This window comes from Oculina patagonica, chromosome 7 (genome assembly GCF_052425735.1).
Source record: "Oculina patagonica isolate OP01 chromosome 7, crgOcupat, whole genome shotgun sequence".
Classification (NCBI taxonomy): Eukaryota; Metazoa; Cnidaria; class Anthozoa; order Scleractinia; family Oculinidae; genus Oculina; species Oculina patagonica.
Window position 1 is genome coordinate 30,644,905 of NC_135764.1, and position 26,368 is coordinate 30,671,272.

The 26,368-nt window shown below is 40.0% G+C and overlaps 2 protein-coding genes across 2 annotated transcripts; one reads left to right on the plus strand and one right to left on the minus strand.

Moving 5' to 3' along the window:
• Positions 1–401: 401 nt before the first annotated feature.
• Positions 402–5,139, minus strand: LOC144659709 (putative ATP-dependent RNA helicase DHX37). Its single transcript, XM_078520202.1, has 2 exons — positions 2,001–5,139; positions 402–1,346 (listed from the first exon to the last, which is right to left on the minus strand). The coding sequence occupies exons 1-2, from the start codon at positions 5,008–5,010 to the stop codon at positions 862–864; spliced, it is 3,495 nt and encodes a 1,164-aa protein (XP_078376328.1). The 5' UTR covers positions 5,011–5,139; the 3' UTR covers positions 402–861.
• Positions 5,140–5,186: 47 nt separating this feature from the next.
• Positions 5,187–25,470, plus strand: LOC144659715 (116 kDa U5 small nuclear ribonucleoprotein component-like). Its single transcript, XM_078520211.1, has 34 exons — positions 5,187–5,340; positions 5,862–5,930; positions 6,478–6,528; positions 6,639–6,675; positions 7,835–7,913; positions 8,418–8,493; positions 9,037–9,102; positions 9,727–9,762; positions 9,877–9,967; positions 10,106–10,188; positions 10,322–10,396; positions 11,213–11,304; positions 12,461–12,588; positions 13,404–13,470; positions 13,668–13,758; positions 14,156–14,204; positions 15,283–15,369; positions 16,179–16,237; positions 17,435–17,503; positions 17,610–17,697; positions 18,859–18,935; positions 19,020–19,048; positions 19,286–19,397; positions 20,251–20,391; positions 20,478–20,571; positions 20,850–20,940; positions 21,553–21,639; positions 21,766–21,892; positions 22,097–22,184; positions 22,438–22,556; positions 22,879–22,973; positions 23,296–23,449; positions 23,921–24,028; positions 24,793–25,470. The coding sequence occupies exons 1-34, from the start codon at positions 5,230–5,232 to the stop codon at positions 24,886–24,888; spliced, it is 2,922 nt and encodes a 973-aa protein (XP_078376337.1). The 5' UTR covers positions 5,187–5,229; the 3' UTR covers positions 24,889–25,470.
• Positions 25,471–26,368: the final 898 nt, after the last annotated feature.

The following is a 26,368-nucleotide window of genomic DNA, read 5'->3' on the forward strand; positions in this document are numbered from 1 at the left end:
AGATATTTGGTCTCAGGGCTTTTAAGAGGCACTTTACGATGTGCTATATGGCAGCAATTAAAGGCAGTCACACATTAAAAGTTTCCTTACAAAAAATCGTTTATTAAGTGAATGCCGATGTAATTATTGTAAACCTCCAGGCTATTTTTTAGACTTCCCTTGTACAAGTTTAAAGTATTTAATTAGAGGCAAACGAAACTGTAAATAAATAAGTTCATTTTTTATCAGCACAGTAGTCCGAGTGATTTGATAAATGTAAAAGATTTACTTAAATAACAGCGGGCACGCAGAGGATTGCGAACATTGCAAGGGCGATTTTACAACGAATTTGCAAAGAACGCGTATATCGCCTCATTAAGCTGAATTTCCGGCAACAATATGATCGCACAACTTATCAATAAACTGCGAAGTCTCAGGCTCAAAGATACCCTGACTGTGTGACCTACATTGCAAGTGAACGTTTACCCGCAAAGACAAAGAATGTCATCTAAAAACACGGCAAGTTTTTGTATTGTTACCTCAGACGTTTTCCAAAACACTGGAAAAAACTTCACCGATAAAAGTCAAACAAGGGAGCAATTTTGGGGAGTTGTTTGTTGAAGAACTCTACTACATTTTTCGATTACTTTTCTTCACGAAAAAAAAAGGGTGGGAACTTGAGAGGGCTCCCAAAGATGCCACGTCATTTTGGCGCCATATTTATACGTCATGTTGCATAGCAACACCTCTGACAAAAACCGCAGGCTCAGTCAGTTAATTCCTGGGGACAGTGTTCCGACTGAAACAAGTCTCTATATGGGAGCTGATGAATCTGGAGAGCGTTTTTGTCTAGAATGAAGACACGTTCTTGCTCAAGTACTGTTATTCTTTAGGCGGCCACAACAGCGTCAGTTCAGCATGTTTGCTCTGAGGAATCCACTGTTTCAACGCAGCCATTAAAAACTTCGGGTTTTTCTTCCAAGCTGCATTCAGCGCCATTTTGCTGTCGGCATTCCCGCTCACAAGTTCACTTAGCAAGATTTCGGTCCTCGGCTGTAACTTTGCCCAGGACTTGATCATTGTGACAGGCGCGCCCAGCAGGAAGGGCACAAACTTTGAAAGTGCCGGGACCACTTTTCCTTCAAGTAAAAATTTGGCAAACCACTTGTACTTGTCGAGTCCTGCCGGGTACTCAAGCTCTTGAGCTGGCACCTGCCAGGATTTGGTTCCAAACGTACAGGTCATGTGACACTTGACAACGCCAGCCTCGGAGTCATAACGAGGCGGAGGATCTTCTAAAGGTTTGGAGAAGGTGCACATACTCGGGACCAAAACTGGAATCCATTCAGATTGAACAGCAGTAACACCTTAAAAGTGGAGAAAAATTAAAAATAAGAAAAAGGCTTTAATTTTCAACTTCTGTTATTGCCGAGAAGACGCGAGTGTAGATCAATCCTAAGGAATAGTTATTGCAATTCTTTGCCCGCTGGTCAAATTCAATTAAACAAATACCTGCGTCACATTTTTTTTTCGATTTTTTCAAACACAACAGTGATACGATTAACAGCAGATTTCTTCTCACAATGCTTTTTAAAATATCTCGAAAGATGCAAAACTGGTCATCTTACCAATAAAAAAAAATCGGTTTCACAAAAGCCCTGGCCAAACGGTAACGCAAGTGGATGAAATAGTCGCAAGTTGAACTTGTGTAAGACTTGCGTTGGCTGGCCAAACGGACTCGCAAGTTTACTCGCAAGTGCACGCAAGTTGTCAAAAAGCCATTTCAATGCTACTGCGCGCGCTGCAATTCAGTACTTGAAGTAAAAAGCAAAACTTGCGTTGGGTGGCTTAACGGTGAAAAACTTGCATTGACTTGCGTGCAAATTTGATCTCGACAAAAGTCAACGCAAGTCATCACAAATAAACGCAAGCGTACGCAAGTCCTGGCCAAATGGAAGACGCAAAGGGACGCAAGTTTTTAAGTTCATTAAAAGTTTTTTGTTGTGGTACGACAAACTTACCTTTCATAAAAAGTTTCGAGGTCTCCACAACTTCCTGGTAAATAACGTAATCTGGTAACACGTCAAATAACGCAGACGACGGGTGAATAAACACGGGCTCATCCAGGGACATGCAACTGTAGGCGTTCTTCATCTGGGGGTTATTTCCAGAGGGGCTCTTACGAGCTAGGTGGTCGCCAAGGCCCGAGAGGCAGATCTGTCGGAGGGCCTTACACTGGACAGGGGATGGCGGGCTCATTCGAGGATTAAGCACCACTTTAGCATCGGCATTCACAAGATTGACCGAATTTGTGAGTTGCGCTCGTAGCTTTCTGATCTCAACCATGCCTTTGTGCCGAAGCCCGTTCTCTGAACAGAATTTCTCGGTGCAGCCTGCGTATTCACTCGCTCCAACAGCTCTCAAAAGGACCATTGCGTCTCCAAGCTTCTGCGCATCGCCTTGGCCCGCCCAAGTCCGGCGCAACCGCGATATCTTGCGTCTTTCTTCCTTACTTATTTGACCAGCTTCTCTGTCGTTGTCATCAGCGAAGATCTCTTTCACTGTGAGAGCAGATACAATAGCGATCACGTATTCCATGCAGTTTTCTTGATGCCCAAGACACAGCATTTTCGCGTACCTGGGAGAAACCGGAAACTTTGCCATGGCGCGACCAAGCGGAGTGATAACCGCGTTTACATTCCCCTTCACCGTTTTCTTCTCCTCCAGCGCGCCTAGACTCAACAACAGCTTCTCCGCGCTCTGTAGCGCTGTTTCATCTGGCGGGGTGGGAAAGGGAAAGTTCACAACCTTGTCAATGCTCATGTCCTTCATCTGCAGCACCAAATCGTCAACTGGCCGACGCGAAATTTCCGGCGCCGAGAATTCTTCAAACTCGTTGGTGAACACAGCCGAGGAGTACAAACGATAGCAGTGCCCAGGCTCCACTCTACCAGCTCTGCCCGCTCTCTGGTCCGCTGAGGCCCTGGATGTCCACGTGATCTTAAACGAGGAGACTCCAGTCTTTTTATCATAGTATCGCCTCTTCACCATGCCTGTATCCACAACGTACTTGATGTTAGGAATTGTCAATGACGTTTCCGCTACGTTGGTTGCTACGACGCAAAGGCGTGTCCCTTCAGGGGGTGGCTGGAACACCTTAGCTTGTTGTTGGCTTGAGAGGAGCGAATACAAGGGAAGGACAAACATGGGGAGGTTTTTGTCGATCAACGATGTAAACGCACTGTCGTCGAGGTCAAACTCGTTGTTGTCGTCGCCTTCGTTTGCGATATCTTCTCCGAGGTCTTCATCTTCTGCGTCCCTGTCTTCCACGGCCGGATTCACAGGATAATTATCAAGATCAAAATCATCATCATCATCGGAATTTTTACCCTTCGCCTCCGCGCCGTGTTTTGATTTTGTTTTCTCCGAGTTGTAAGGAAATGTCCTCTTCAGCTTCTTGCAAAATCCATGCACTTCAGCCTGGCCAGTCACAAAAACTAAAATTCCTCCTGGGGGTAACGTGCGGTGAATTTTACATACTTTGCGGAACGCTTCATTTAAGTAGTCGTCTGGTGTCCTCTTGTTAAAGTGCACTGTGACGGGAAACTGTCTGGACTCTACAGTTACTACCGGGGGTGGGGAGGGGAAGAGACGCGCATTCCCTGTAAAGTCTTCCACGCGAAGTGTAGCAGACATGATAACAAGTTTGAGCTGGTTTCCTTGGGTATTACGCATTGGGACAATTCTGGAGAGTAAACCCAAGAGAATATCTGTAAATACGCTGCGTTCATGCGCTTCATCTATCACAATGACAGAGTATTTCGACAAGAAAAAGTCGTTTTCGATTTCCTTTAGCAGCACACCATCTGTCATGAACTTCATAAGGGTTTTCTCCGTCACGTTGCCTTCGTAACGGATCTGATAAGAAACCAGGTCAGTGCTCATATTCAACTCCAGAGCAACACGGCGTGACATAGTCACGGCAGCCACACGACGGGGTTCTGTCACGCCAATCAGACCGCGTGTAGTGTAGCCGCCCTCGTACAGGAACTGAGGCACTTGGGTGGTCTTTCCACTTCCGGTCTCGCCGCAAAGGATCACTACTTCATTATCGTGGATCGCTTCCATGACCGCTTGCTCTTCAGCGAGAATCGGAAGTTGAAGCCTTGCGGCTTGTATCTCTGGGTCTCTTTTTACTTCCTTAAAAATGGCTAGCTCAGACTCCAGTTTCTCGGGCGTAACTTTCTTTGTGACATTTTTTTCTTTTGATTCTGAAATTTTTTCGTCTGTAACCTCACTAGCTTCGGCTTTTAAACTCTTTCTAGAGTTTGTCAGTTCACTTTCAATTTCCTCTTTGCGTTCAATTGTATCTTCGCTTGATTGTCTACTTTCCATGGCCTGATTTTTCTCCGGCAAATCATGGCTTTCATCTCCCTCGTCATCGCTTTCAGGCGAGTCTTCAGATTCGAATTCTTCCTCCTCCTCCTCCTTCGTAATCTTAGCAGGCACAGCCTCTTGAGCTTTCTTCTCCAGCCGAAGTTTCTTTCCTTTCTTTCGACCACGGCGAATACTAGAGATGACTCCCCTTGGAACGGTGTCTGTTTGACCGCCACTGTCAGCCTCCGACAACGTTCGCTTCCTAGTTGTGTTCAGCTGGCCAAGATCGGTTGTAGAACTCATTTGAGATAGCTCTTTATCACTCACAGCGTGTTCAGAGAGTGCCTTGAGCAAATCTGCCCGCTTCGCTTTCTTTCTCTTCGTCTCGACAATTTTCTCCAGCTTTTTTCGTTGATTTTTCGTGAGCTTTTTTCGCTTCTCATTCGGATCTTTATGTATCACCTTAACTTTGTTTTTCTTGCTAGGAGCAACGAGGATATTTGTATCGTCCTGAGATTTGCTGTATTCTTCATCTTTTGTTGTTTTTTCGAGGACATCTTTCTGGGGCACTGTTTGAGTTGATTTCTTATCTTCCTTCGATGCTTCTGGTTGCAATCTCGCCTTCCAGTTATGTCCTTTTCTCATCCGACCCATAACTTCGCCTTCTTGTAGAAATCAGGCTGTTTCAAGTCTGAGAAAATCGAATTCCAAACACACGTGGATAACCAAATCAATCCGCCATATTGCAAAATCACCTCCCATGGGTAAGCTCGCTGACCTGATAGGCCAGGCTCAATCATTTGAGTAGCACTGGAACGAGACACGAAGCTCGTTCCAGGCTTACTCCAAAGCGTTCGCTGCACGTTTTCCAAAATGGAGGCCGATTTATACGATGAATTTGGAAATTACATTGGCCCAGAACTTGATAGCGACGAAGAAAGCGAAGAAGAGGAGGAGGCTGACGAAGAGGACGCCGTAGAATATGTAAGTGAAGCAGTTTTTATTGACTATCAAAGTAAGAAAACTGCAGTAAAATGATCAACTCTTCTTGCGCCTTGTCTTTGGAACGTAGCCGAAACGTCAGTAAAACGACGCTCTCAGGAGCGTTTTCGTTCATTCTAACACATGTGACGAACTTAAGACTAAGATAATGCCATCAGTAACAAGTGTTTGGCGCCTATTTGGTTGTAGTAGACACTACGAACGTGTTACATTTTTTGGGAATTGTGTTGCAACTGAATAATTTTTTGGTAAACTTTCACCGGTAAGCTTTTGTTAACTTTACTACTGCATGATTCACAATCAAACGCTTCATTTCGCAGTTACTGGATAATTAAACTTTTAGACATGTGCTTTTATGAAGGTTTCTATCCCATGTATAACACTGGGGTCAAGTGTCTATTTGATGGTTTGAAATGTCAAGATTTCCCATTTTGAGTCACCCATCTCAATGATCCCCTGTGGTAAATAATTAAGCTTAGTTTATTTACATCAATGTCTTTCAGGCAGAAGATGATGAAGATGAACAGATGGACCAGGATGAAGAGCCTCAAATGCAAGTTGTTCTACATGAGGTACGAGAACAACTACATGTACTGTATATAGATTGTGTGAAAATTATAAAAAAAATTTGTTACTGTACTTTGTTAAGCCTAGTAGAATAAGGGCTATTGCATGAGGACGGGAAGGGGGGGGGGGGGAAAAGGGAGGGGGGGGAGAGGAGGGAGCCAGGGAGGGGCGAGGGGGAAGTGGAAGAGGGAGAGACGGACAGGGGAGAAGAAAGACCGCCCAACAGGGGGGGGGGCGAAAAAGCAAGCCGAGAGACAGGAACAGAGACAACGAAGAGACGAAGGGCAAACGCAGTCACCAACCAGGCGGGGGGGGGGGGGGGCAACTGTTTTTTAGTTCAGTTTTCTTTTTTTTTTCTTTAGTTTTCTAAGTTTTTTAGTTTTCATGACGGGGGCAACTGCCCCACCCACGCTAGGCACGGCCCTGCCAACAACATATTACAGCTCTTTTCAGAAGTGCCCTTACCTAGATACAGAATACTGTTTCTCCTGGGTTTAAAACACTTACATGTAATACCGGTATTTAACTTGTACATGTATTACTGGTTTTCAGGATAAAAAGTATTATCCTACTGCAGAAGAAGTGTTTGGTCCAGAGGTCGAGGTAAGGCAACAAACACACTTATCATACAGTCATAGTTGAACATCACGATTTCTATGTGGAAGCATAAAATGTGCAAGTGTACACAATCAACTTATGGTTTTATCTTTCAGACTGTTGTACAAGAGGAAGATACACAGCCTCTGACAGGTTTGTAGTCAATCGTTAATAATGACCATGAAATAGAAATATGACGAGTCTCTGTGGCTCAGCAGATAGAGCACCCACTGCACCCACCTGGTGTTTGGTCATGGGTTCAATTACTGTCAGGGACTCCGTTTTTTTTTTTGTCTCATGTTTGTGACATTATGAATGTAACATTTTTCTCATGTATGGTCTTAGGGCCTCTTCACACGAGCCCTGGTAAATGGGCTGTCTCAGTTACTAGGATGAATTTTGTCATCTTTTCATATGGAAAATTTTAGCCTGGTTGATGGGATAAAATTCAAGGGGTGAAACTAAAATGGCAACATATAATAAAAGTTGCATTGTTTGCGACTATCATAGCTTTATTGACACTTGTAACTTTAATAATAAAGCTATTAAATTTGCATATTTCTAAAGTGGAAATAGATACAAGGCAGATTATTATTTTATTTTTTTTTTTGTTTTTTTTTAGAATACAATGACAATAACAACAAGAACCTAATGACAATGCACAGACACAAACGAATACAAATAAACAGCCGCAGTGAAAACTAGACAAATGAAAGGACCAAAAAAAACAAAAAAACAAAAACAAAAACAAACAAACTGCCTCCGACAGCGGGTACAGATACACCAGGGAACTTTTGGTTAATTTACTACAATAACAAGGCAGCATTATGCCATTTTGACCGCCTAGTTACGAATGGGAAGCTATTTTCTCAAAAAAAGTTGCATCCTGATGACCAGGCTGGAGTGTTCATGTGGGAAAATTTTCTCCCCGGTTGCCGAGATCTTGGTTGCAGAAACTGAGATATCGGTAACCAGGCTGCTCTGCCTTCTCATATGAACACATTGAAAATTTTACAAAGACAATAGGAGTGAGCCGAGATCTCGGTAACTGGGCCAGCCCGGTCAATCGGGATCATATGAAGAGGCCTTTAGTTGTTTTACTCCTACACTGTACCTTAAACAACAAGTAAACTCACATGTACAGTACAGTGAAGGTTGGGTATGCATTTGACTTTTAAGGATGCCAGTGTTTTTTTGGGCAAAAGATGAAAAGCACATTCATTTTGCTGGTAGTGTTAGTGCAAATTACTATGCCAGTGCTGTAGTTCAGTTAGTAATCAATAACTACTTTTCTGTGTCTTGTATTTTGCAGAACCAATTATAAAACCAGTGTCAAAAAAGAAGTTTTTTCATGCCGAGCAGGATCTACCCACAACAACTTATAATACTGAGTATGTACTACACTATTGTGATACAGTAGTTACTAAATAAGATCTTTATTTTAAAATAGTTATACCATCATTAAAAGACATACATGTAAATTAATTAATGTGAATCAAAGGGACTATGTGACAGATTTTAACAGATTTTTGAACAGCCAAAATTTATACTGTATTTGTGTCATAGGAAAACGTAAAAATAATGGTCCAATAAAATAAACTAATAAATGCTGAACAGATAGTGACGAATGGCATGTTTTTACCTAAGGTGTAAACTTTCTTTTTTAAAGTTTGACGTGTACATGTATTAACCCTTGCCAGTCTCTGCAAAATTGCTTTCTTATACAACTCTGTACCTTCTAAACTTGGCGTGTTGGTGTGTTAGTCTGCATATTGCGTAAATTTCCCTGAGTCCTCCAATTTTAACAACACATATTAATTTTTAATTTTACCTGATGTACAGTGTACATGTATGTATTTTAGAGAATCTGATAATATGTGCCCTTGTCCTTGTAGATATTTGGCAGATTTAATGGATAACCCAGTCCTCATCAGAAATGTTGCTTTGGCAGGACATTTGCACACAGGAAAGGTAACCTTACTTATGTGCCAATCGTATACAGCTTTCTAGTTCCCTGTTAAGCTTATTAAATAGATTGAACCAAGCCTAAAAGCGGAGCTCCCGGTTATTTACTGCGCCCTTTTTTGTAAACCCCAATTTGCTAAAAATGTAGCACTTGAGCCCGCGATCCAAATGTAAACCATTACTTGTTTAGCGGTAAACTTAAAAAAAAAAACCATTTGACCTTGATGAGTTCTACATGACTTTGTATATCAGAGCCGGTGATATGGTCATGTGATACTGGTCAGCAGATGCCTTGTTTTGACAGCTGTCAATTGACCATGACATGGATGTCCAATATCAAAGATTTATGCTGACTGCTGACGTTAACCATTACCTTAAACCTATTTCTGGAGTATGACTGCCACGTTGGGGCAAGGTCTCTAGGGTACACTCGCCCGCGAACCATGCCGCTAGCCATGATAACCATGAAAAACCAAAAGCATGGGTCTGTTAATTTTCTATGGGTGTGGGTCTCTGCTACAAACATCTTCTGTTAATTTATTTTTGTAGTCAGTTTTTGTGGACTGCCTGATTGAACAAACTCACCAGGACATCCAAGCGAAGGAAGGAAGTGATGTAAGTACAGCTGATAATTTCTGAGAGTGTGTGCAACCCTCCAAGTTAAGACCATTTTAGTCGCCATGGCGACTAAAATTTTGGAGCTGGTGACTAAATTGGAACCGAAGTCGCCAGCCTGGCGACTAAAATTGAGAAGAATGATTGAAAGTGTGAGCTTAATTTAGCGACTAAAATTTTCACTGGCGACCAAACTTGAGCAGTCGGTGGCCAAATGGCCACCAAGGAAAAAAAATAAACTTGGAGGGTTGGTGTGAACAATTAACTTGCAGGTCTTACTGTATGTTGTACAGTCATACATTTTGACCTCATTATATTTTCAGACATACAGTGTTGTAGTAGTTAAACTGAATTTCAGGTTAAAATAGTTTTAAAATGGTTTAATTTGTATTTTCCTTCATTCCATCAGCAGCAGCAACAACAAAACCTTTATTTTCCCACAACAACAACAATACAATAATAAGAAACAAAAATGAAAAATTAAACTAGTTTGAAATCTGCCATCATGTGCTAAATGCAACATGCTAGACTTGAAAAGCTATGTCCCAGGCATTTATTTTTTTTTTTTAACAAGAATAAATATTATACATGTATTAACTAAACATGTTTTTTCCTGTATTACAGCTTCGTTACACAGACACATTATTTACTGAGCAAGAGGTGAGAAATAAGTTTTAAATGCATCTTTGGTCATTATTGTGATTCCCATGATGTGAAGAACTGAAAGTTCTTCAAAGCAGTCATTCCTGATACCAATTAATTGTTTCCTTTCAGCGAGGTTTGAGCATAAAGAGTGTTCCAGTGTCCCTTGTTCTACCTGACACCAAAGGAAAATCATTTCTGGTCAACGTTTTTGATACTCCAGGTAATTTGGACAATGTATTTTAATTACAGAAAAAATAATAATTAAATAATATTAAATTATTATTAGTGTTTTGAAGCTCGTAAAGTAATAGTAAGCGTTGAAGCTACATGTGATAAATTAGTGATTCTGTCTCCACAGGGCATGTAAACTTCTCAGATGAGGTTACGGCAGCCTTGAGATTGTGTGATGGAGTAATGATTTTTATTGATGCATCCGAGGGGGTTAGTGATTTTTGTTTGTCTCATTATTTTTAACTTTGATTTATTAAAAACTTATTATTATAAGCAAAGGTAGAAAACAGTTAATAGATTGAAATACAGTGTATTTTCTTGATATTATTTTCTGTTTTATCAGGTTATGTTGAACACAGAGCGACTTCTTAAACATGCTGTTCAAGAAAGGCTTGCAGTTACTATTTGTATCAACAAGGTACAGAGTGAATAGGAAGGCTTATAATATGTAGCTCAACCCTGCTATTCAGTAAAAACCCGCGTATAGAACCTAACATTAATTTTAAGAACCTGTTAGCTAATTCATTTTTAAGCACCCTTCACAAGAACCATTTAGGCAAATTCCAAACGGCTCAAAAAAGAAAAAATTCTCTCAAATTAGAATCCTCAATTTTATAACACGTCTGACACTAAGACGAAGAAAAATAGAGATGCACCGAAGCCCGATTACAAGACCAGATCTATCACGAGGCCGACCGCCACACTAACCTAGAACCTGTGGCCCCAGCTATACGGGGTTTTACTGTATTACACTCTCTATTACAGCCAAAATCCAGATCCTGGTGAAAGAGGTTTGACTGGAAATGACTCCGGCTATTACAGACTGTTGCTATAACAGACACTAAACAATGCCCCAATATATGTCCGCTTTAACGAGAGCTGACTGTACTAGACTCTTGCTTGCATGGTTTTGAAATAGAGGATTTTACCGTCTTAACTGCTGTCTCCATTATCTTCATTGTCATCATCATTGTCGTTATCTTGTTGTCATTATTGTTGTTGTCATCGTTGTTGTCTTATCAAGTCATCTTCAACATTATTGTTACCATAATTATATTATAATCGCTGTTATATTTTGTGATAAGTACACCCCTTATCATTACATTTATGTACATGTACATTTAGTGTACAGGGAATGTGATAGATCTTTGTATTAAAATCTTTGAACTGATGTATTTGAGGCTGAGTGTAATCACTGTGATAATGAATTTGGATTTTATTGTTCTTTTATCAGATTGACAGATTGATTTTGGAGTTGAAGCTGCCCCCTACAGATGCCTACTATAAACTAAAACACATTGTGGATGAAGTCAATGGACTGCTTAGGTAAATAAACATTCAACCCTCTTCAGAGGCCTTACATTAGTGTATGTGTTGCCTGGTGCTTTATAAAGGACAGTTGATTATAACACAAATGTTCGTAACTGGTTTCAATAATTTCATATACACTATAGTTACATGTAGTTAAGGGAAATTTGTGTGAGAAAATTCCCTGTAGATGATGACCAGTGCCTTTACCCTCCCAACCCATGTGTCTGACTTGTTTTGATGTTCTGAGAAGAAATTAGTTGAGATCAACAGGGTTCCTATCACACTGTAGACGGAACCTGGTTACCAGGATACACAGGAGCCATTATCTGCCTACTTTCAAACTGGACATGAAGAAATTCGAAAAAGTGTTGTTTTCTACCTGTCTACTCTCTTATGACCTATGGCTGTCTGCCTTCTTCAAAACTTAAAAAAATTTCTGCATTTATGTAACCATAAGATGCTGATTTCTTTCTACTGGCCACAGGGGTTACATTAAGAGCTAGGCACCAGGCAAATTGACTGGCTGGGAACACAACCTTGCCATGCTGTTTTCAACATCTGAACCAACTTCAGTTTACCAAAGAGGGTTGGGTCTTGATGTAATGTATATGAAATAATTCATACAGTATATGAACTGCGGATGGATATGAAAGTGATAAATGATCATCGCAGTGAATTTCCAATTTAAGCAATTGGAATAAAGTCCCCTAAAAAATTCAGGGCTTCAGGGATTCGAACCCGTGACCTCCCTGATACCGGTGCGATGTTCTACCAACTGAGCTATTGAAGCCACACATTGGGAGCGAGGTAAATTGTGAGTTCGTATTTTACCCGTGAGAGGAGTGAAATGATGTAATGTATATGAAATAATTCATATATGAGCTGCGGATGGATACAACATGTATGAAAGTGATAAATGATCATTTATCACTTTCAGGGTTGGATCTTGTTGATACTTTGCCCAGGTGCAAAGCCCTGATGCCTACCTGCTCCAAACCTTAATAAAACCACCACTGTGCCAGTGGCCCCAAAATTGTTTGATGATTAAACATTTCTTTGCGTTTATTCTCAGAAACTAGCATTTACACTGTATGTCATGCTAACAAATCTCACATGAACTCATACAATGTCAACTGTCTGAGTTTTCCCTGATGTTCACGTTTCCTTGCAGTGTGTACTCAGATGGTGCTGATGATTATGTCATGTCACCTTACCTTGGAAATGTCTGTTTTGCCAGCTCAGAGTACAGATTCTGTTTCACGCTTTATTCTTTTGCATCTCTGTATGTCGACACTTTTGGTGAGTAACGGACATTTACATGTACCTCAATTTAGGCTATGTTTACATGGGACCAGTTCCAATCGAAACTAAATGTACATGTATCTGTTCTCAAAATTGGTCCGGATAGGTCTTCTGTTTACATGGAACCGGTCTGCATCCAAACGGATGCAAAACTGTCCAGACCTGCTGTTTTGCAAGTCCAGTTTTGGATCTGTAGTACACCAGTTCCAGAAAGATCCCTTGTAAACACCTGGATCGGTCCATGTAAACAGAAGCCAATCCAGTCCAGTTCGGTTCATAACCGGTTTCAATCAGGTAGATTGGGTGAATTTTCTTCTTTTACATTTTGAAACAGAGAGATACCGTATTTATTCGATTAAGCGCCCAACCTCGAATTAGCGCCCACCTCGAATAAGCGCCCACCCTGAAGGTAGGAAAAGTTAATAAGCGCCCAGCCTCTAATAAGCGCCCACCCCCCACCCCACCAAAAAAACCTGAAAACCATAAGAGGAGTATTGATTATTTAAAATTGACTATGTAAGAAGGCTTCCCCCTTGATAGAGTTTTCTTAGTATTTTACAGAATCTTTCAATGAACAGTTAAAATTCTGGTTTGGTACGTCTTCCCCTTTTATTATTACCCATTATTATTAATTGTTTTGCTACAAAAATAAACTTAATATTTGCTGAAAATCGTGAAAATTTAATTAGCGCCCAGCCTCAAATTAGCGCCCACCTCGAATAAGCGCCCACTCCCAAAGACCAAAAATTTAATAAGCACCCAGGGCGCTTAATCGAATAAATACGGTAGTTGAAATTGTGTTCTTTGTTTAGGTGGAGGAATTGATCCAAAAGACTTTGCCAAGCGTTTATGGGGTGACATGTACTTCAATTCTAAATCGTAAGACAGTATAATTATTATACGCATAAATTTTTGTACTTCATTTTAGCCAGGTTAGAAGCTAGTAAAATACAGATGGAAAAATTTTGTCGTGTTAATTAAGGTGGTAGCCTGAGAGGTGTCAAGATTTGTTATTTTTATTAGTTTATTGGAAATGCAGTGCAACACTTCTAAGTGTTTTTTCATCACTCTGACAGGCGCAAGTTTTCTAAGAAAGCACCCTTAAGTACATCTCAGAGAAGCTTTGTAGAATTCATCCTGGAACCTCTTTACAAGGTCTTTGCACAGGTAATGGGTGTATTGTGTATGTTTTGAATTAAATACTTTTAAACTGTACGTTGAGGCATAATTTGTGTGATGTGGCTTGGTGGTTGATGTTTATGTTGGGGTTTAAATTTATCTTTAATTTTAAATTTTTCACACCAGTTCAAATGAAATTTTCCTTAGTTTGATTTGGATCGTGATAATCATCATAATGAATATCAGACAAAAAAAATTAAACTGTCTTGAAAAACAATTATATTAAATAAGAGATAAACATACAATATAATGTAGTTTGAGAGTTAAAGCCTCACCTTTACCCTAACATTTTGTTCTTGGGCAAAAAAAATTATAGGCAATGCCAAAGATGGTAGCCATGTTTTACTTATTTAGTAAATAAATTACTTTGCCATTATATTTTCAGGTTGTCGGTGATGCAGACAGCAGTTTTCCAAAACTTCTTGATGAACTTGGTTTGTAACTATTTGTTTTTCCTTGGTTTACTACTTTCAGGGATTACAATGTAGGAAGGACGTGTGCCATGCGCATATGGTGTATAAAGCTACAAAATGGCGCATTAAAAAAGTACTTACCGGGCCTGTGATGCGCCCAAGCCGCCAAACAGCTAGTAAAATATACACTCCTTTGTGAAAAGGATTTTAATGTGTAAAATTTTCAGTTTAATCACAAATTAACAAGCGAAAACCCACGGTGCCTTCGCTCTTTTCGACTCTTTCATTCGCGTTCACATTATTTTTGTTCCCAGATCCTCAACCCGGACTTTGCTTGCAAACGAGGCTCTCGCTCGAGGCTTTCGTGTTTTCGTCTGTATCGTCATTCTAATAGGCTGCTTTGAATTTAATTGCATCTGTTGTTAGCCTCATTTGTTTTAAGTTAACATGCCTCCCAAAAAAGTGTTAAAATTGGACAGCGCTTAGAAAAAATTGTCGACATTTTCCACCACGAACGCCAAGTCCGCCACAACTGAGCAGAATCGTGATTCTGTAAACAATGATGAAAACGAAGGTCTGGTGAAACGACTCATGAACAAAGTGTATCTTCCAAGCATTCTAGTTCTGAGGGGCGAAAATTTCAGTTCCAGTTCAGAATCTATAGTTTTATCTCAATGATATTGTTAGTTTTGATGGAATAACGTTAAACCTGTATAATTTCATTTGTGTAAGTTACGCAGTACTTATGTAATTTTTATTAGCTCTATAAGATCTGTGACTTTGCATTTACACTTTGCTTGAACCAGTGTAAAATACAAGCAATAAAGAATTATTTAACCTTTCTTGAATTTTTTTCTGGCCCATTTATTTACCCTAATGGCCCAAACTTTTTATAAATGGCCCATAACTTTCCAATGACAGGGGCCATGGGCTCATTTGCCCGTTTTCCTTCCTAATCCCTGTACTTTTAATCCCACTTTATCTGCAAGTTGACGACCAGTTAGATACATGTTGGTTTTCTTACCGTGCTAAGGCATGAACTACCCTCCCAGATGTTAAAATTTAATAGTGTTGAATTGTAGTTGTCTTTTTTTTTCAGGTATTCACTTATCAAAGTCTGAGATGCAAATGAATATTAGGCCCCTTCTTAGTCTTGTTTGTAGGAGATTCTTTGGAGATTTTACAGGTATGCAGTAAAGTGCAAAAGTTTAGCGTTATTTTGACAAATCTTTTTACAGGTATGTTGAAGCAGTCTGGTTTTCATTTTAACAAAGAGTTTCTGTTAAATTGTTTTGTGACACTGTCTTTTCAAATAAAAAAAAGGGTGTCTCTTTTTTACGACCAATCTTGAGTTCGAGTTCTCTAAATGTTCCTCTGTCAAAAATTATGGTGGAGCTTGCCTTAGCAACTACAAGAATTTTGTTGAAAACCGTAGACTCAATCAGTTCTCATAAATGGAACATACATTGTAAAGCTACTTGGCGATAGGGGATCTTTTAAAAGTGAGATATAGAGGATAATACATGGTTGAGCGTAGATATGAAATAATTATATCTTTGAGTGTACACGGGAAGATAAATTCCATATATCCAAGCAACCATGTATTATTCTGTTTATTATATACACTTACTTATTACGATGTTTTTGATGATTTTCCGAAGATTTCCGAAGATTTGCAAAATGATGTCCGAAGGTCGTACTAATGATTCCGAACATTTTCCCAACTTTTCCGGAAATTTCCGAAGATTACCGAAGATTGCCGAGAAAGATCTGAAGATGTTTCGACTTAATATCGATAACCTTTGGCTCATTGAGCATTGAAACATGGCAAACTCTATGAGCTGATTGGTCAAAAATGATATCACACATGTATGTGTGATACCATTTTTATCGATTGGCTGCCACTCGCTATACCACTGCAGTTAATATAATAATAATTTCTCTGTTTGCTACATGTCCTACACATTTCTTACACTTAATAAATTGTTTTATCAGGATTTGTAGACCTTTGTGTTCAACATATACCTTCTCCCAAAGAGGCTGCCAGGACAAAGGTAAGAGAAATTACATTTACGGTAACTCGTCGGTTGTGGTTTTACAATCGGTTTAGAAAACCGCTATATCAGCAGAAACCAACACAACCTGTTTTGTTACACTTCCTTTGCTATTATAGAATGGTTTTCAGTTGAGTGTCGAAAGTAATTCGCGTATGCATTGGTTTTGCATTACTACGCTACAGTGTAAATGACTGGTTAAGAACTCTCGCGCCAATTTCTCAGCCAATCAGAGAAGTAAAACTAATACCAATCATGACTTGCCGGCTACATGTATTTGCTTCGAGTTTTGATTGGTTCACTGGATTGTCTGTGTCCTTTGTGATTGGCCAGAGTGGTTACTTTGGTTTTGGTTTTACGACACTCAATCAAAAAACTGCTCTAAAAGTGACAGCCACATGGTACGAAATCCACCATGCCAGAGGGCGAGCTCCACTCTACATAGAAACTCGGAAGAGAAAAAGGGCTTTCCAAAACGTAAATAAAATCATTGTGGCATCGTTGCTTACAGATGGTTTTCCATTAAAACATAAAACACCAGCAAGTCTGGGATAGGGAAGGGATTTTCGGTGTCTAGTCTAGTATACTATTAGGGCTGCAAAATCAGCTGAACTTATGGTCTGGTATAAGGTAAGGGTTTTAGAGTCCCAGCAGCCCCCCCCCCCCCCCCCTCTCCAAAATATACAGTTTTCCCCGGGTTCTAAACAAAGGAAAGTCAGGCGTGACTGGTTGAAGTTGCTTCGTTTTGGATGTCCCAGCGAAATGCTTGCCTTCCAGCAAGGTGTTATTTAACAATTATCCTGCGAAATTGGTATGATACTTAGCCGACGAGGCCGTAGGCCGAGTTGGCTAAAATCAGACGATATTCCGCAAGATTGAGCAGGATAATTCTTTTATTATTCAACAAATTGTCAACGAAACACATTTTGCACATAGAAAAACTGTTATTGTGCAGCGCTTTACAAGATTTCGGACGAATCTTCGCAACCTACGAATATCGCAGGATAACTGTTATGTACGGATGACAGATATCGTTAACATTTTGACCATATATGGGCACCGTGCGCATCTGTTGAATAATAATTTGTATCATGTGATCGTAACCTGCATAGGGCCCATTCAAGTGTACAAAAATCCGAACACACTTGTTGTCATAATCGGCACTGCTGCAATGCTTGTGCTTTGTTCTTTTTCTAGATTGAACATGTATACACAGGACCGCTGGATACAGAAGTCGTGGACTCTATGAATGACTGTGACCCTGATGTAAGGCACATGTGTCCGTCTTGAAATTCTGTGAATTTTTCTTTACGGTTTTTCATGTTTTTTTTTTTTTTTGCGTTAGCTGATGTTTGTGTTCTTTCTTTGTTAGGGACCGCTAATGCTTCACACATCTAAACAGTATCCGTCACAAGATGCCACAGCTTTTCACGTGTTTGGACGCGTTATGAGTGGAACAAGTGAGTACCTTATTCTCACTAAATTTCGCGAGTACTAAATGTCTGAGCTTCATGTTGAGAGGTTTTTGTTTAATTTTGTCCTATCTCCCACTCTATCAGTCGCACTGTTCGAGCTGTTGTCTGCCGCCAAGTTCCTCAAAATCCCGCTCTTGCACCTACTAGGGATTTAGACTGTTGAATACGTTGTTTTTTTTTTTATGTGTATATTGTTTTGTTTGCTGTTTTTACGATAACTTTCATATTAATTAATGTTGCTAAAGTTTCGAGGTCAAAGCTTCATATTGAAGAAAAGATAAAAATCGCGAAATTTAATACACTCCAATTGTACCTGCCTATCAAAATCGCGAAATTAAGTACTCGCGAAATATGGCTCTTGATTTTTCGCGAAATTAAGTACTCGCGAAATTTAGTAAGAATAAGGTACATGTAGGATCTTAATGCTGTGTTGGACGATTCTTGCCTTATAAAACCTGACTTTTGTTTACCTCGGTAACTGGGGTCGAGCATTTAAACCGTGAAACAACTCCAGGCAATGTTCAGAACGGGACTTGAACCCGGGACCTCTGGATTTCAAGTCTGGCGCCCTAAAACATTCGGCCACGCTGCCTCCATATCTGTCCAGCTGTCATACAGTAGAACCCCGGTAACTCGAACTCAGATAACTCGAACAACCCCGCTAACTCGAACGAACTTCCATTTCCCTTGGATTTGACCCCCACTTTCCAGTCATTTTTACTCGGTTAACTCGAACTCGGATAACTCGAAAACCCCGCTAACTCAAACTAAATTTTGTTTCCCTTGAACAAAATTTGGGTCAAATTTACCCCGATAACTCGAATTCCGGTTCTTGCAACTTGGCACGGTTGCCCATTTGATTAGAGCAACGAACAGATCACGTATTTGACAGTCATTTTCCACTCTTATCATAAGAATGTATGGTCTTGTTAGAGTTTCTGACAAAATAAGTTTAATTTGCACTGTACCGTGTACTGAAGTGCTGAAAAATCGGTTAACTATCAATTATTAACTTGGCAAATTAAGAATGCAATCGACCCCGATAACTCGAAACCCCGCTAACTCGAACTGTTTTTCGTTTCCCTTCAGAGTTCGAGTTACCGGGGTTCTACTGTAATTATAAAATGTCATTTATCTTGATCGTAGTTTATGCTGGTCAGCAAGCTAGAATTCTCGGCGAGAATTACACGATTGAAGACGAGGAAGACTCTCGTGTTGGAACGGTGAGAATCAACCCTTGTGTTTCCATATTTTACCTCTCGTTTATCTCAACAGCTTAAATAATTTTAATCTTTTTCCCTTTGTAGGTTGGTAGATTGTGGATCGCAGAAGCAAGGTAGTTTCTACTGTATATTATTTTTTCCCACTTTCATTTTATGTTAACTCAAGGGTGATTGTTTAGTACCCCTTAACTTGTAATATCTCGGGTGTATTCCGTATTTTAACAGGTCAATGCTTCGAAACAAGGGCAGCACCAAAAATATAGAATAAGAGAAGATCGCTAGAAAATTCGAAGTGTAGCATTATTGAATTCTGGGCTTATTTGATTGAATGTGCCTGATTTTGTTCGCAGGTACAACATTGAGGTAAACCGCGTGCCAGCTGGAAACTGGGTACTAATCGAAGGAATTGATGAACCCATTGTAAAGACATCAACCATCACTCAAGTGCAAGGCAACGATGAGGTATGAAATACACAGCAAAATTAGACCAAGACCACAGAAGCTGGAGTTAAAGGGACTGTGTCATGGATTTTAGCAAAATTTATGCATGGAAAATGACCGTCATATTCGGTGAAATATAAAAATAACCTCTTGAAACAGTGAAGAAACATTTCAATAACACAGCAAATACAAAAGAAGGTACGGATGGCTAAAAGTGACGAAGATTGAAACGGATTGCGATATGGGTTTTTGAAATATTGTTGGGCTGAACAGCTTTCAAAGTTAACCTTGTTTTCTTGTAACTTTAATTTATAGCACCCGGGAGACACATTTGGTTGCATAGATTTCATTTAGATCGATAGAAGTAATCTCTTTGCAAACATAAAGTTTTATAGCGAGTATTTGGAAAAACTTAACAAAATAAGCTTAACTTAGCCGTGACACAGTCCCTTTAATCTCCTGCTGTTTTTTTTTTTTAGTGTTTGGGGCACTTCGCTCCTAGGCAGTCGGTAGCCGCCCCTTGCGACCTTTTTTTCCCCACAGGTCGAAGATTAAAGATATGGAAAATGTTTTATATATGGTAGAGCGGTTTTCACTTGAGTGTCGAAAGTAATTCGTTGGTTTTGCATTACTACGCTTAGTAATTGGTTTAAAACTCACGCGCCACTTTCTCAGCCAATCAGAAGTAAAACCAAAAATAATCGTGACTCGCTTGCGCACGTTTTCCCGCGCTTCGTGTCGGAAACATGTATTTGCTTCGAGTTTTGATTGGTTTACCTGATTGTCTGTGTCCTTTGTGATTGGCCAGAGTGATTACTTTGGTTTTGGTTTTATGACACTCAATTGAAAACTGCTCTATTCTGTTTATTTTCAGGCGTACATCTTCAGACCTTTGAAATTCAACACATGTTCCGCCATCAAGATCGCCGTTGAGCCTCACAACCCATCAGAGCTGCCAAAAATGTTGGATGGTCTGAGGAAGGTCAATAAGAGCTATCCATTGCTCACGACAAAGGTATGTTTTATTCCTTACTTCGCTCGTCAGGATCGTGGAGAATCGGTGTCAATTCTGTTGTTACCGGTATTAATCCTGTTTTTCAGGTTGAAGAGTCGGGAGAACACGTGATCCTTGGTACAGGAGAGCTATATTTGGACTGTGTCCTGCACGACTTGAGAAAGATGTACTCTGAGATCGGTGGGTGCTTTGTTTATCTTAGTTGATAATTTTCTTTATTATTGTAAGGGAAAAATAGGAGTTTTTTACTCTTTGAAGATAAAGCGTTGAATTTAGGGGCGTCATTTACCAAATTTATATGCTGCTAGGGTTTCCAGTTAGTTAAATTCGCTACCTGTATTACAATTGTTCTTTCCAAGGGGTATTGAGGGCCACTGAAAGAAGTTGCTCTCAAGACTAGAAGGCGCAAACTTCAGATTTCTATTTTCACTAACACATTTTCAATTTTTGTTTAACAGATATCAAAGTTGCTGATCCTGTTGTGGCGTTCTGTGAGACGGTGGTGGAGACTTCATCCTTAAAATGTTTCGCAGAAACACCAAATAAGAAGTGAGATGTCCATCGCTTTTAACTTTGTAGTAGTAGCTTGTCATTCTTGTCACAGTTCAAAGCAAGAAACAGTTTACCTCTCCGAAAAGCCTTCCTGGAAGTTTTCCAAAAAAAAGAAATTCACTTTCTACTTAACTGTTTTCCAACTAGCATTTTTTATTCATTTTGCGTAGCGTTCGCAGTGCTTTGTGATTGGTTCAGGTAATTAGTATAGCATGCTCTGTCCAATGACAGCAAAACTGTTATCTCAGAAAATCAAGTACAGAACCCAAACCAATCATGATTTCGGTTACGTCACTTTACCCGCCTTTGGCGCATGTTGCACGATTTCCCGCCCTTGACACCGGATACGTGTTTTCGCGGGCTTGCCACTGGTTTCATATTTTTGGCCCTAGTTACATGTTTTCCCGCCCTTTGCGCCGGTTGCATCTTTTCCCGCCCTTTGCGCCGGTTACATTTTTCCTGTTCTTGGGGCCGGTAACACGTTAATGCTTCGGGTTCATTGGTTACTACTTGAAAACCACTTTAATTTCCGTTACATTGAACGTGTCTTTAAGATCTGTTCTCATTCGTGCAAATGAGTGTTTGATGTTGGCGTTTTTGTGTCGCTAGGAACAAGGTAACTATGATCGCCGAACCTTTGGAGAAAGGCTTAGCCGAGGACATAGAGAACGAAAAAGTTTTAATTACATGGAACAAGTAAGTTCACAACAACGACCACAACAAACAACTGTTACCAATTACTTGTATCATTTATTTCAAGCTCGTCTAGTTGCACATGTAACTTTTTGTTGAACGTCTGCTGTATTTTTTTCAACTATACAGAAAAAAACTTGGAGAATTCTTTCAAACCAAGTATGATTGGGATTTGCTGGCCGCTCGTTCAATCTGGGCCTTTGGGCCTGATAACTCAGGACCTAATATTCTAGTGGACGACACACTACCTTCTGAGGTAAAATGAAAAGTGATTATTTTTTGGCTTAAAACATTAGTTAATACATTAACAAAAATAATGATAAGGAATTATTTATTGAAGACACGACACCTAAACAAGTCTAGCACGAAATCAGTTGCTGATATTATCTGAGCTCTGAATTTTTTACTTGTTTATTTACTGGTAAGTTATGTTATACGTATGGTTATCTTCTGTTTTTAGGTGGACAAGAGTTTGCTCAACACTGTCAAAGACTCCATTATTCAAGGCTTCCAGTGGGCTACGAGAGAGGGACCACTATGCGACGAACGTGAGTAATAGAATAATAATTTTAAGTGCATGATTCAGTAAAGGCAATAACAGCGTTTGTTGATCGAGGTGCTAGTGAAGTTTTAAATTTTGGTTTGCGTGTACATTATATAACTGCCTCTCAAAGGCTTTCAGATCCCGGGGATAAAGACAACAAGTGAGAGACAAAGACCTAAAAGAAGTTTTGCTCTCTTTAACATGTTTGTCGCAGAATCTGTCATTAATACCGATTTTATGATCTTTAATGCTTGCAGCGATAAGAAATGTGAAGTTTAAGATCTTGGATGCAGTGATCGCTGGTGAACCAATCCACAGAGGAGGAGGACAGATCATCCCGACAGCCAGACGGGTCGCATACTCTGCATTCCTCATGGTAAGTTCACGCATGAAAAAACTATACCCAGTCTTCAACCTACCTTAATTGAAACCTTCGTTTCGACCATCCCCTAGTTACAATGTATATTTTTTCTGTTCTGTTTGTGTTTATTGTTTCCTTCATTTTGCATTATTTTTGATCTGTTAAAAAGTTTTGTTTAGTTCATTCTTCCGACCGATCAAGGAAAGTCTTTTTTAGTCAGTCCGATCTGAAATCAGCCAAGTATTAGCACGTGCCTGAAAATTACTCTGGTGTCGTAGAGTACAAAGTTGTAAAATTCAAAAAAAATTCAAAAGTTTGTTATTTTTCTCTTTTTCAGGCTACTCCTCGTCTAATGGAGCCATATTTCTTTGTGGAGGTCCAGGCCCCTGCAGATTGTGTGTCCTCTGTCTACACCGTACTTGCTCGACGAAGGTGAGTTTGAAATATTTTCATTTTCAAGCCTGAGTAAAAAAATTCCATACCTTAAGCTGCGTGAAGTAATTCTTACTAGCCTTAACTAGCTGCTCTGTGTTATTTGAAAAACCTGTCCCGAGATAACAGTTCAGTTGCTGACATGGAAACCTTACAGTAGGGGCGTATAGATCGACATAAGCCCGCCTAACAATTAGTTGCGGTTTAACAGCTAACCCCACATCGGTCAAATCTACCCCGGCCCCCAGTCTGCCCCATTTTGCCCGGATTCCGCATGGTCGTTTGCTAATCAGTAACCACTGTGTGTTTTCGTCTTGTTCAGAGGTCATGTCACTCAAGATGCTCCAGTGCCCGGCTCACCGCTGTACACAGTGAAAGCTTTCATTCCCGCTATCGACTCGTTTGGATTTGAAACGGATCTGAGAACACACACTCAAGGACAAGCTTTCTGTCTCTCGGTATTTCATCACTGGCAGGTAAACGGCATTACCTTTATTACTGGTAAATTATTTCCTTGGTATAATGATAATTATTCTAATTATAAAATAATTGTCTTGATATACACAGAAAAGTTCAGGAAAGAATTTCAAAGAGTTTTAAATTTGAACTTGTCTGTGCTTGCCGCAAACTCAGTCGGTTTGACCAACAAGATAAGAACAGTAATAGAGCCACTGCTATTTTTCACTCGATGTCGTTAACGCTACAACTTAACAACACTTTTTTTTGTTGAACTTCATTTATATTCACACGTGTTTGGTGCTTTTATCATGTGTTGTTATGCTTGAATATGATGGCGCCTCGGCTTCCTCTAGTTATGGGATCCCTGGACTTGAAATAAACTGAAACAAATTGCGACAATCACTATGTAGAAAAGCCGCCTCATTCCCGACATCACATTTTATCACTGCGCCTTTAAAATCGCTTAATACTTCATGTTTGTCCATTAGATTGTCCCAGGTGATCCTCTGGATAAGAGCATCACTATTCGTCCGTTAGAACCGCAACCAGCCACGCATCTGGCCAGAGAATTTATGATCAAAACAAGGAGAAGAAAGGTGAGCCAACTAACAGCTTTCAGGATAAGATTTTCTTGTCTTTATTAAGTGGATTGTTTGATTAACATCTTATTTACCGTTTCATTTTCAAAAAAAAAAAAATTTATGCAGCCGACAGGTGATGAAATACAGAAAATGGTCAAGCTTCTCTTAGGGGCCGGTGGGGCCTTGGCACGAGAAACGAAGGGTGCTGGAGACAAAGGGTTTCTAGTCCTTGATTCTGGTATTTCTGGTCTTCATGTATGCAGTCATGGTGTTTCTTTATATTTTGGGGGACAGTCAAAAACTTTTTGACTTCCATTCAAGATAAAAAAATAAAAACAAATCTCTTTATTTAAGTGTCCCGAGGTATGGGGAGTGTATTAAGCACTGCTGCACTAATTGAGGACACTGTAAATAGATAAACAAATATTATAAATCGAACAGAAACTTGTTAAAATTTACCCCAAGGGATTTCTTTGTTTTCAGACAGCCAATCAAAATAAATCTGAATTCAAAAATTCTTTGTCCCCAGATCCCTTCGTTTTCGTTTTCCCGCTGGCTAAGAGAAGCGAAAAGGGCAGTGGGAACGAGAATGGGAGAAATTGTCTTGATTTACTGCCAAATTCTCAGTACTTACTTTGAGAGAATTGTATGGTACTGAATTGGTAGTAAAAAGTTATCACGGGCACGGCTATTTCGAGCTTACCATTACTTTGTTCGTTACGATACTGGGTAAACTTCCAGTAACGAGATATTTAATCTTGTTTGTGTTTTTTTTTTAGGGTTTGAGCGAGGATGTCAGTATCAACAAATTCTTCGACGATCCTATGTTGTTGGAGTTGGCGCGACAAGACGTCATGTTCAACTATCCAATGTAATCTACCTGTGTTCATCACCTTCGAACAATGTATTCTGTTCAAATAACAGGATAACATCCTTGACATTTTGTAAAGCAAACCTGAAAAAGGATTCAACGCTACAGCTTGTTCATACTACAATGAGCTGAACCAGTCTAAGGGAAATGAATGAGCTCACGGTTGCTTAGTGACAGCATATCGTCATGGCGACAACACGATCGCAAGGATTTGCCAAACCAGAACTGTCTCCTCGTCTGAACAAGTCTCCAGAGAAAGTAGCGAACTTGTCCTGTAGTAGTGTTGCAACTGAACACCGCTAGACTTCGTTCGCAAGCGCTTCTTTTCCCATTCATGCAAATTCATGCAACCTCCTTGGAAAAACGATGGGGCGACGAGCCAAAAGGATGTCTGCGTCCGTGGTTATATATAATTATGCATAATCTCAGAGAAAGCTTTCTCTGCATTCTTTCTCTTAAGGAACTCAAAAGAAATGTAATTGAGTTGTAGCACAGTCATTTACGTTCTACTTTCTTTAGCGTGTAAATACTGCCTTTGTAACAACTTTGTATTTTATTAAACACCTGCTTCGTTGTACGTTTTCAAGGTGGCTGAACAATTTGCACGGGGAATATTGCCCTCTAAAAAAGCATTACATCATGGTCGTTGGGAAAGTGTAAAACTGCTGCAGTTGGATACCTTGCGAGTCGTGTTGATTGCAGAGAAGTTGCAGGAAAGGTTGCTTGACACTGCATCCAGCCCCTTACTGGGAACTGAGTTCAACCCCTGCGCGCTAACCTAGTAGAAAATCCAATCGCAGAGTGCCCTTCATCCAAGGTCAATTGATCCGAACTCTTGCGCTAACCATTTGGCCACCGCGCGACGGAATGTTTGTTTTTAACTAAAACACTTCTCTTCTAATCGAACAATATAATTTTTTTCTGCTCTGTTTCCTTTTTGTCACGAACAAAACATTTGCAGTTTTGCGCGCAAAATTTAAGGATAGTCGTTTTTTCCCCACACTACCCTGGTCGCCCTTGATCTAGTATCATAAGGGAGCCTGGTGGTGAAAAATTCTAACTTATCACAAACATGAAGGTATTGTTTTCGCCCCAATCTTGATCCCGGAGCCGCTTGAGGCGTAAGACCCCGCAGAATTCTGTCGATAACACCAATTTTTTTTCTTTTGGAATCAAGGGCTCTTGCGTCCTGTTGAGAATTCAAGATAAATCTAGTACAGTGTTTGTTTTGTACGGTTCTTGAAAAAATCTCCTTTAGCTCGTCAAACCGCACGCATAACTAAAAGTGCTTGTATTCTAGAACAAGGATGGCTATATTGTTTTTAAAGTGGCAAATCATCTCGGATTGTTAGATTATAAATTAAGATTAAGTGCTGTTGAATGTTGACATCAGTTGCGACTGTCTTGACTTGTACGCCTCGAGGTCAAATAACCAATCAGAGCGTGAGATACCGACAATATTGACCGGTGTATACTGATACAAT

Excerpts from the sequence above, each read along its gene's own strand:
- LOC144659709 (XM_078520202.1), bottom strand. The coding sequence starts at position 5,010 with ATGGGTCGGATGAGAAAAGGACATAACTGGAAGGCGAGATTGCAACCA. Across the intron at positions 1,347-2,000 it reads CTCGAAACTTTTTATGAAAG|GTGTTACTGCTGTTCAATCT; the intron begins GTAAGTTTGTCG and ends TCCACTTTTAAG.
- LOC144659715 (XM_078520211.1), top strand. The coding sequence starts at position 5,230 with ATGGAGGCCGATTTATACGATGAATTTGGAAATTACATTGGCCCAGAA. Across the intron at positions 5,931-6,477 it reads TGCAAGTTGTTCTACATGAG|GATAAAAAGTATTATCCTAC; the intron begins GTACGAGAACAA and ends ACTGGTTTTCAG. Across the intron at positions 22,557-22,878 it reads CATACTCTGCATTCCTCATG|GCTACTCCTCGTCTAATGGA; the intron begins GTAAGTTCACGC and ends TCTCTTTTTCAG.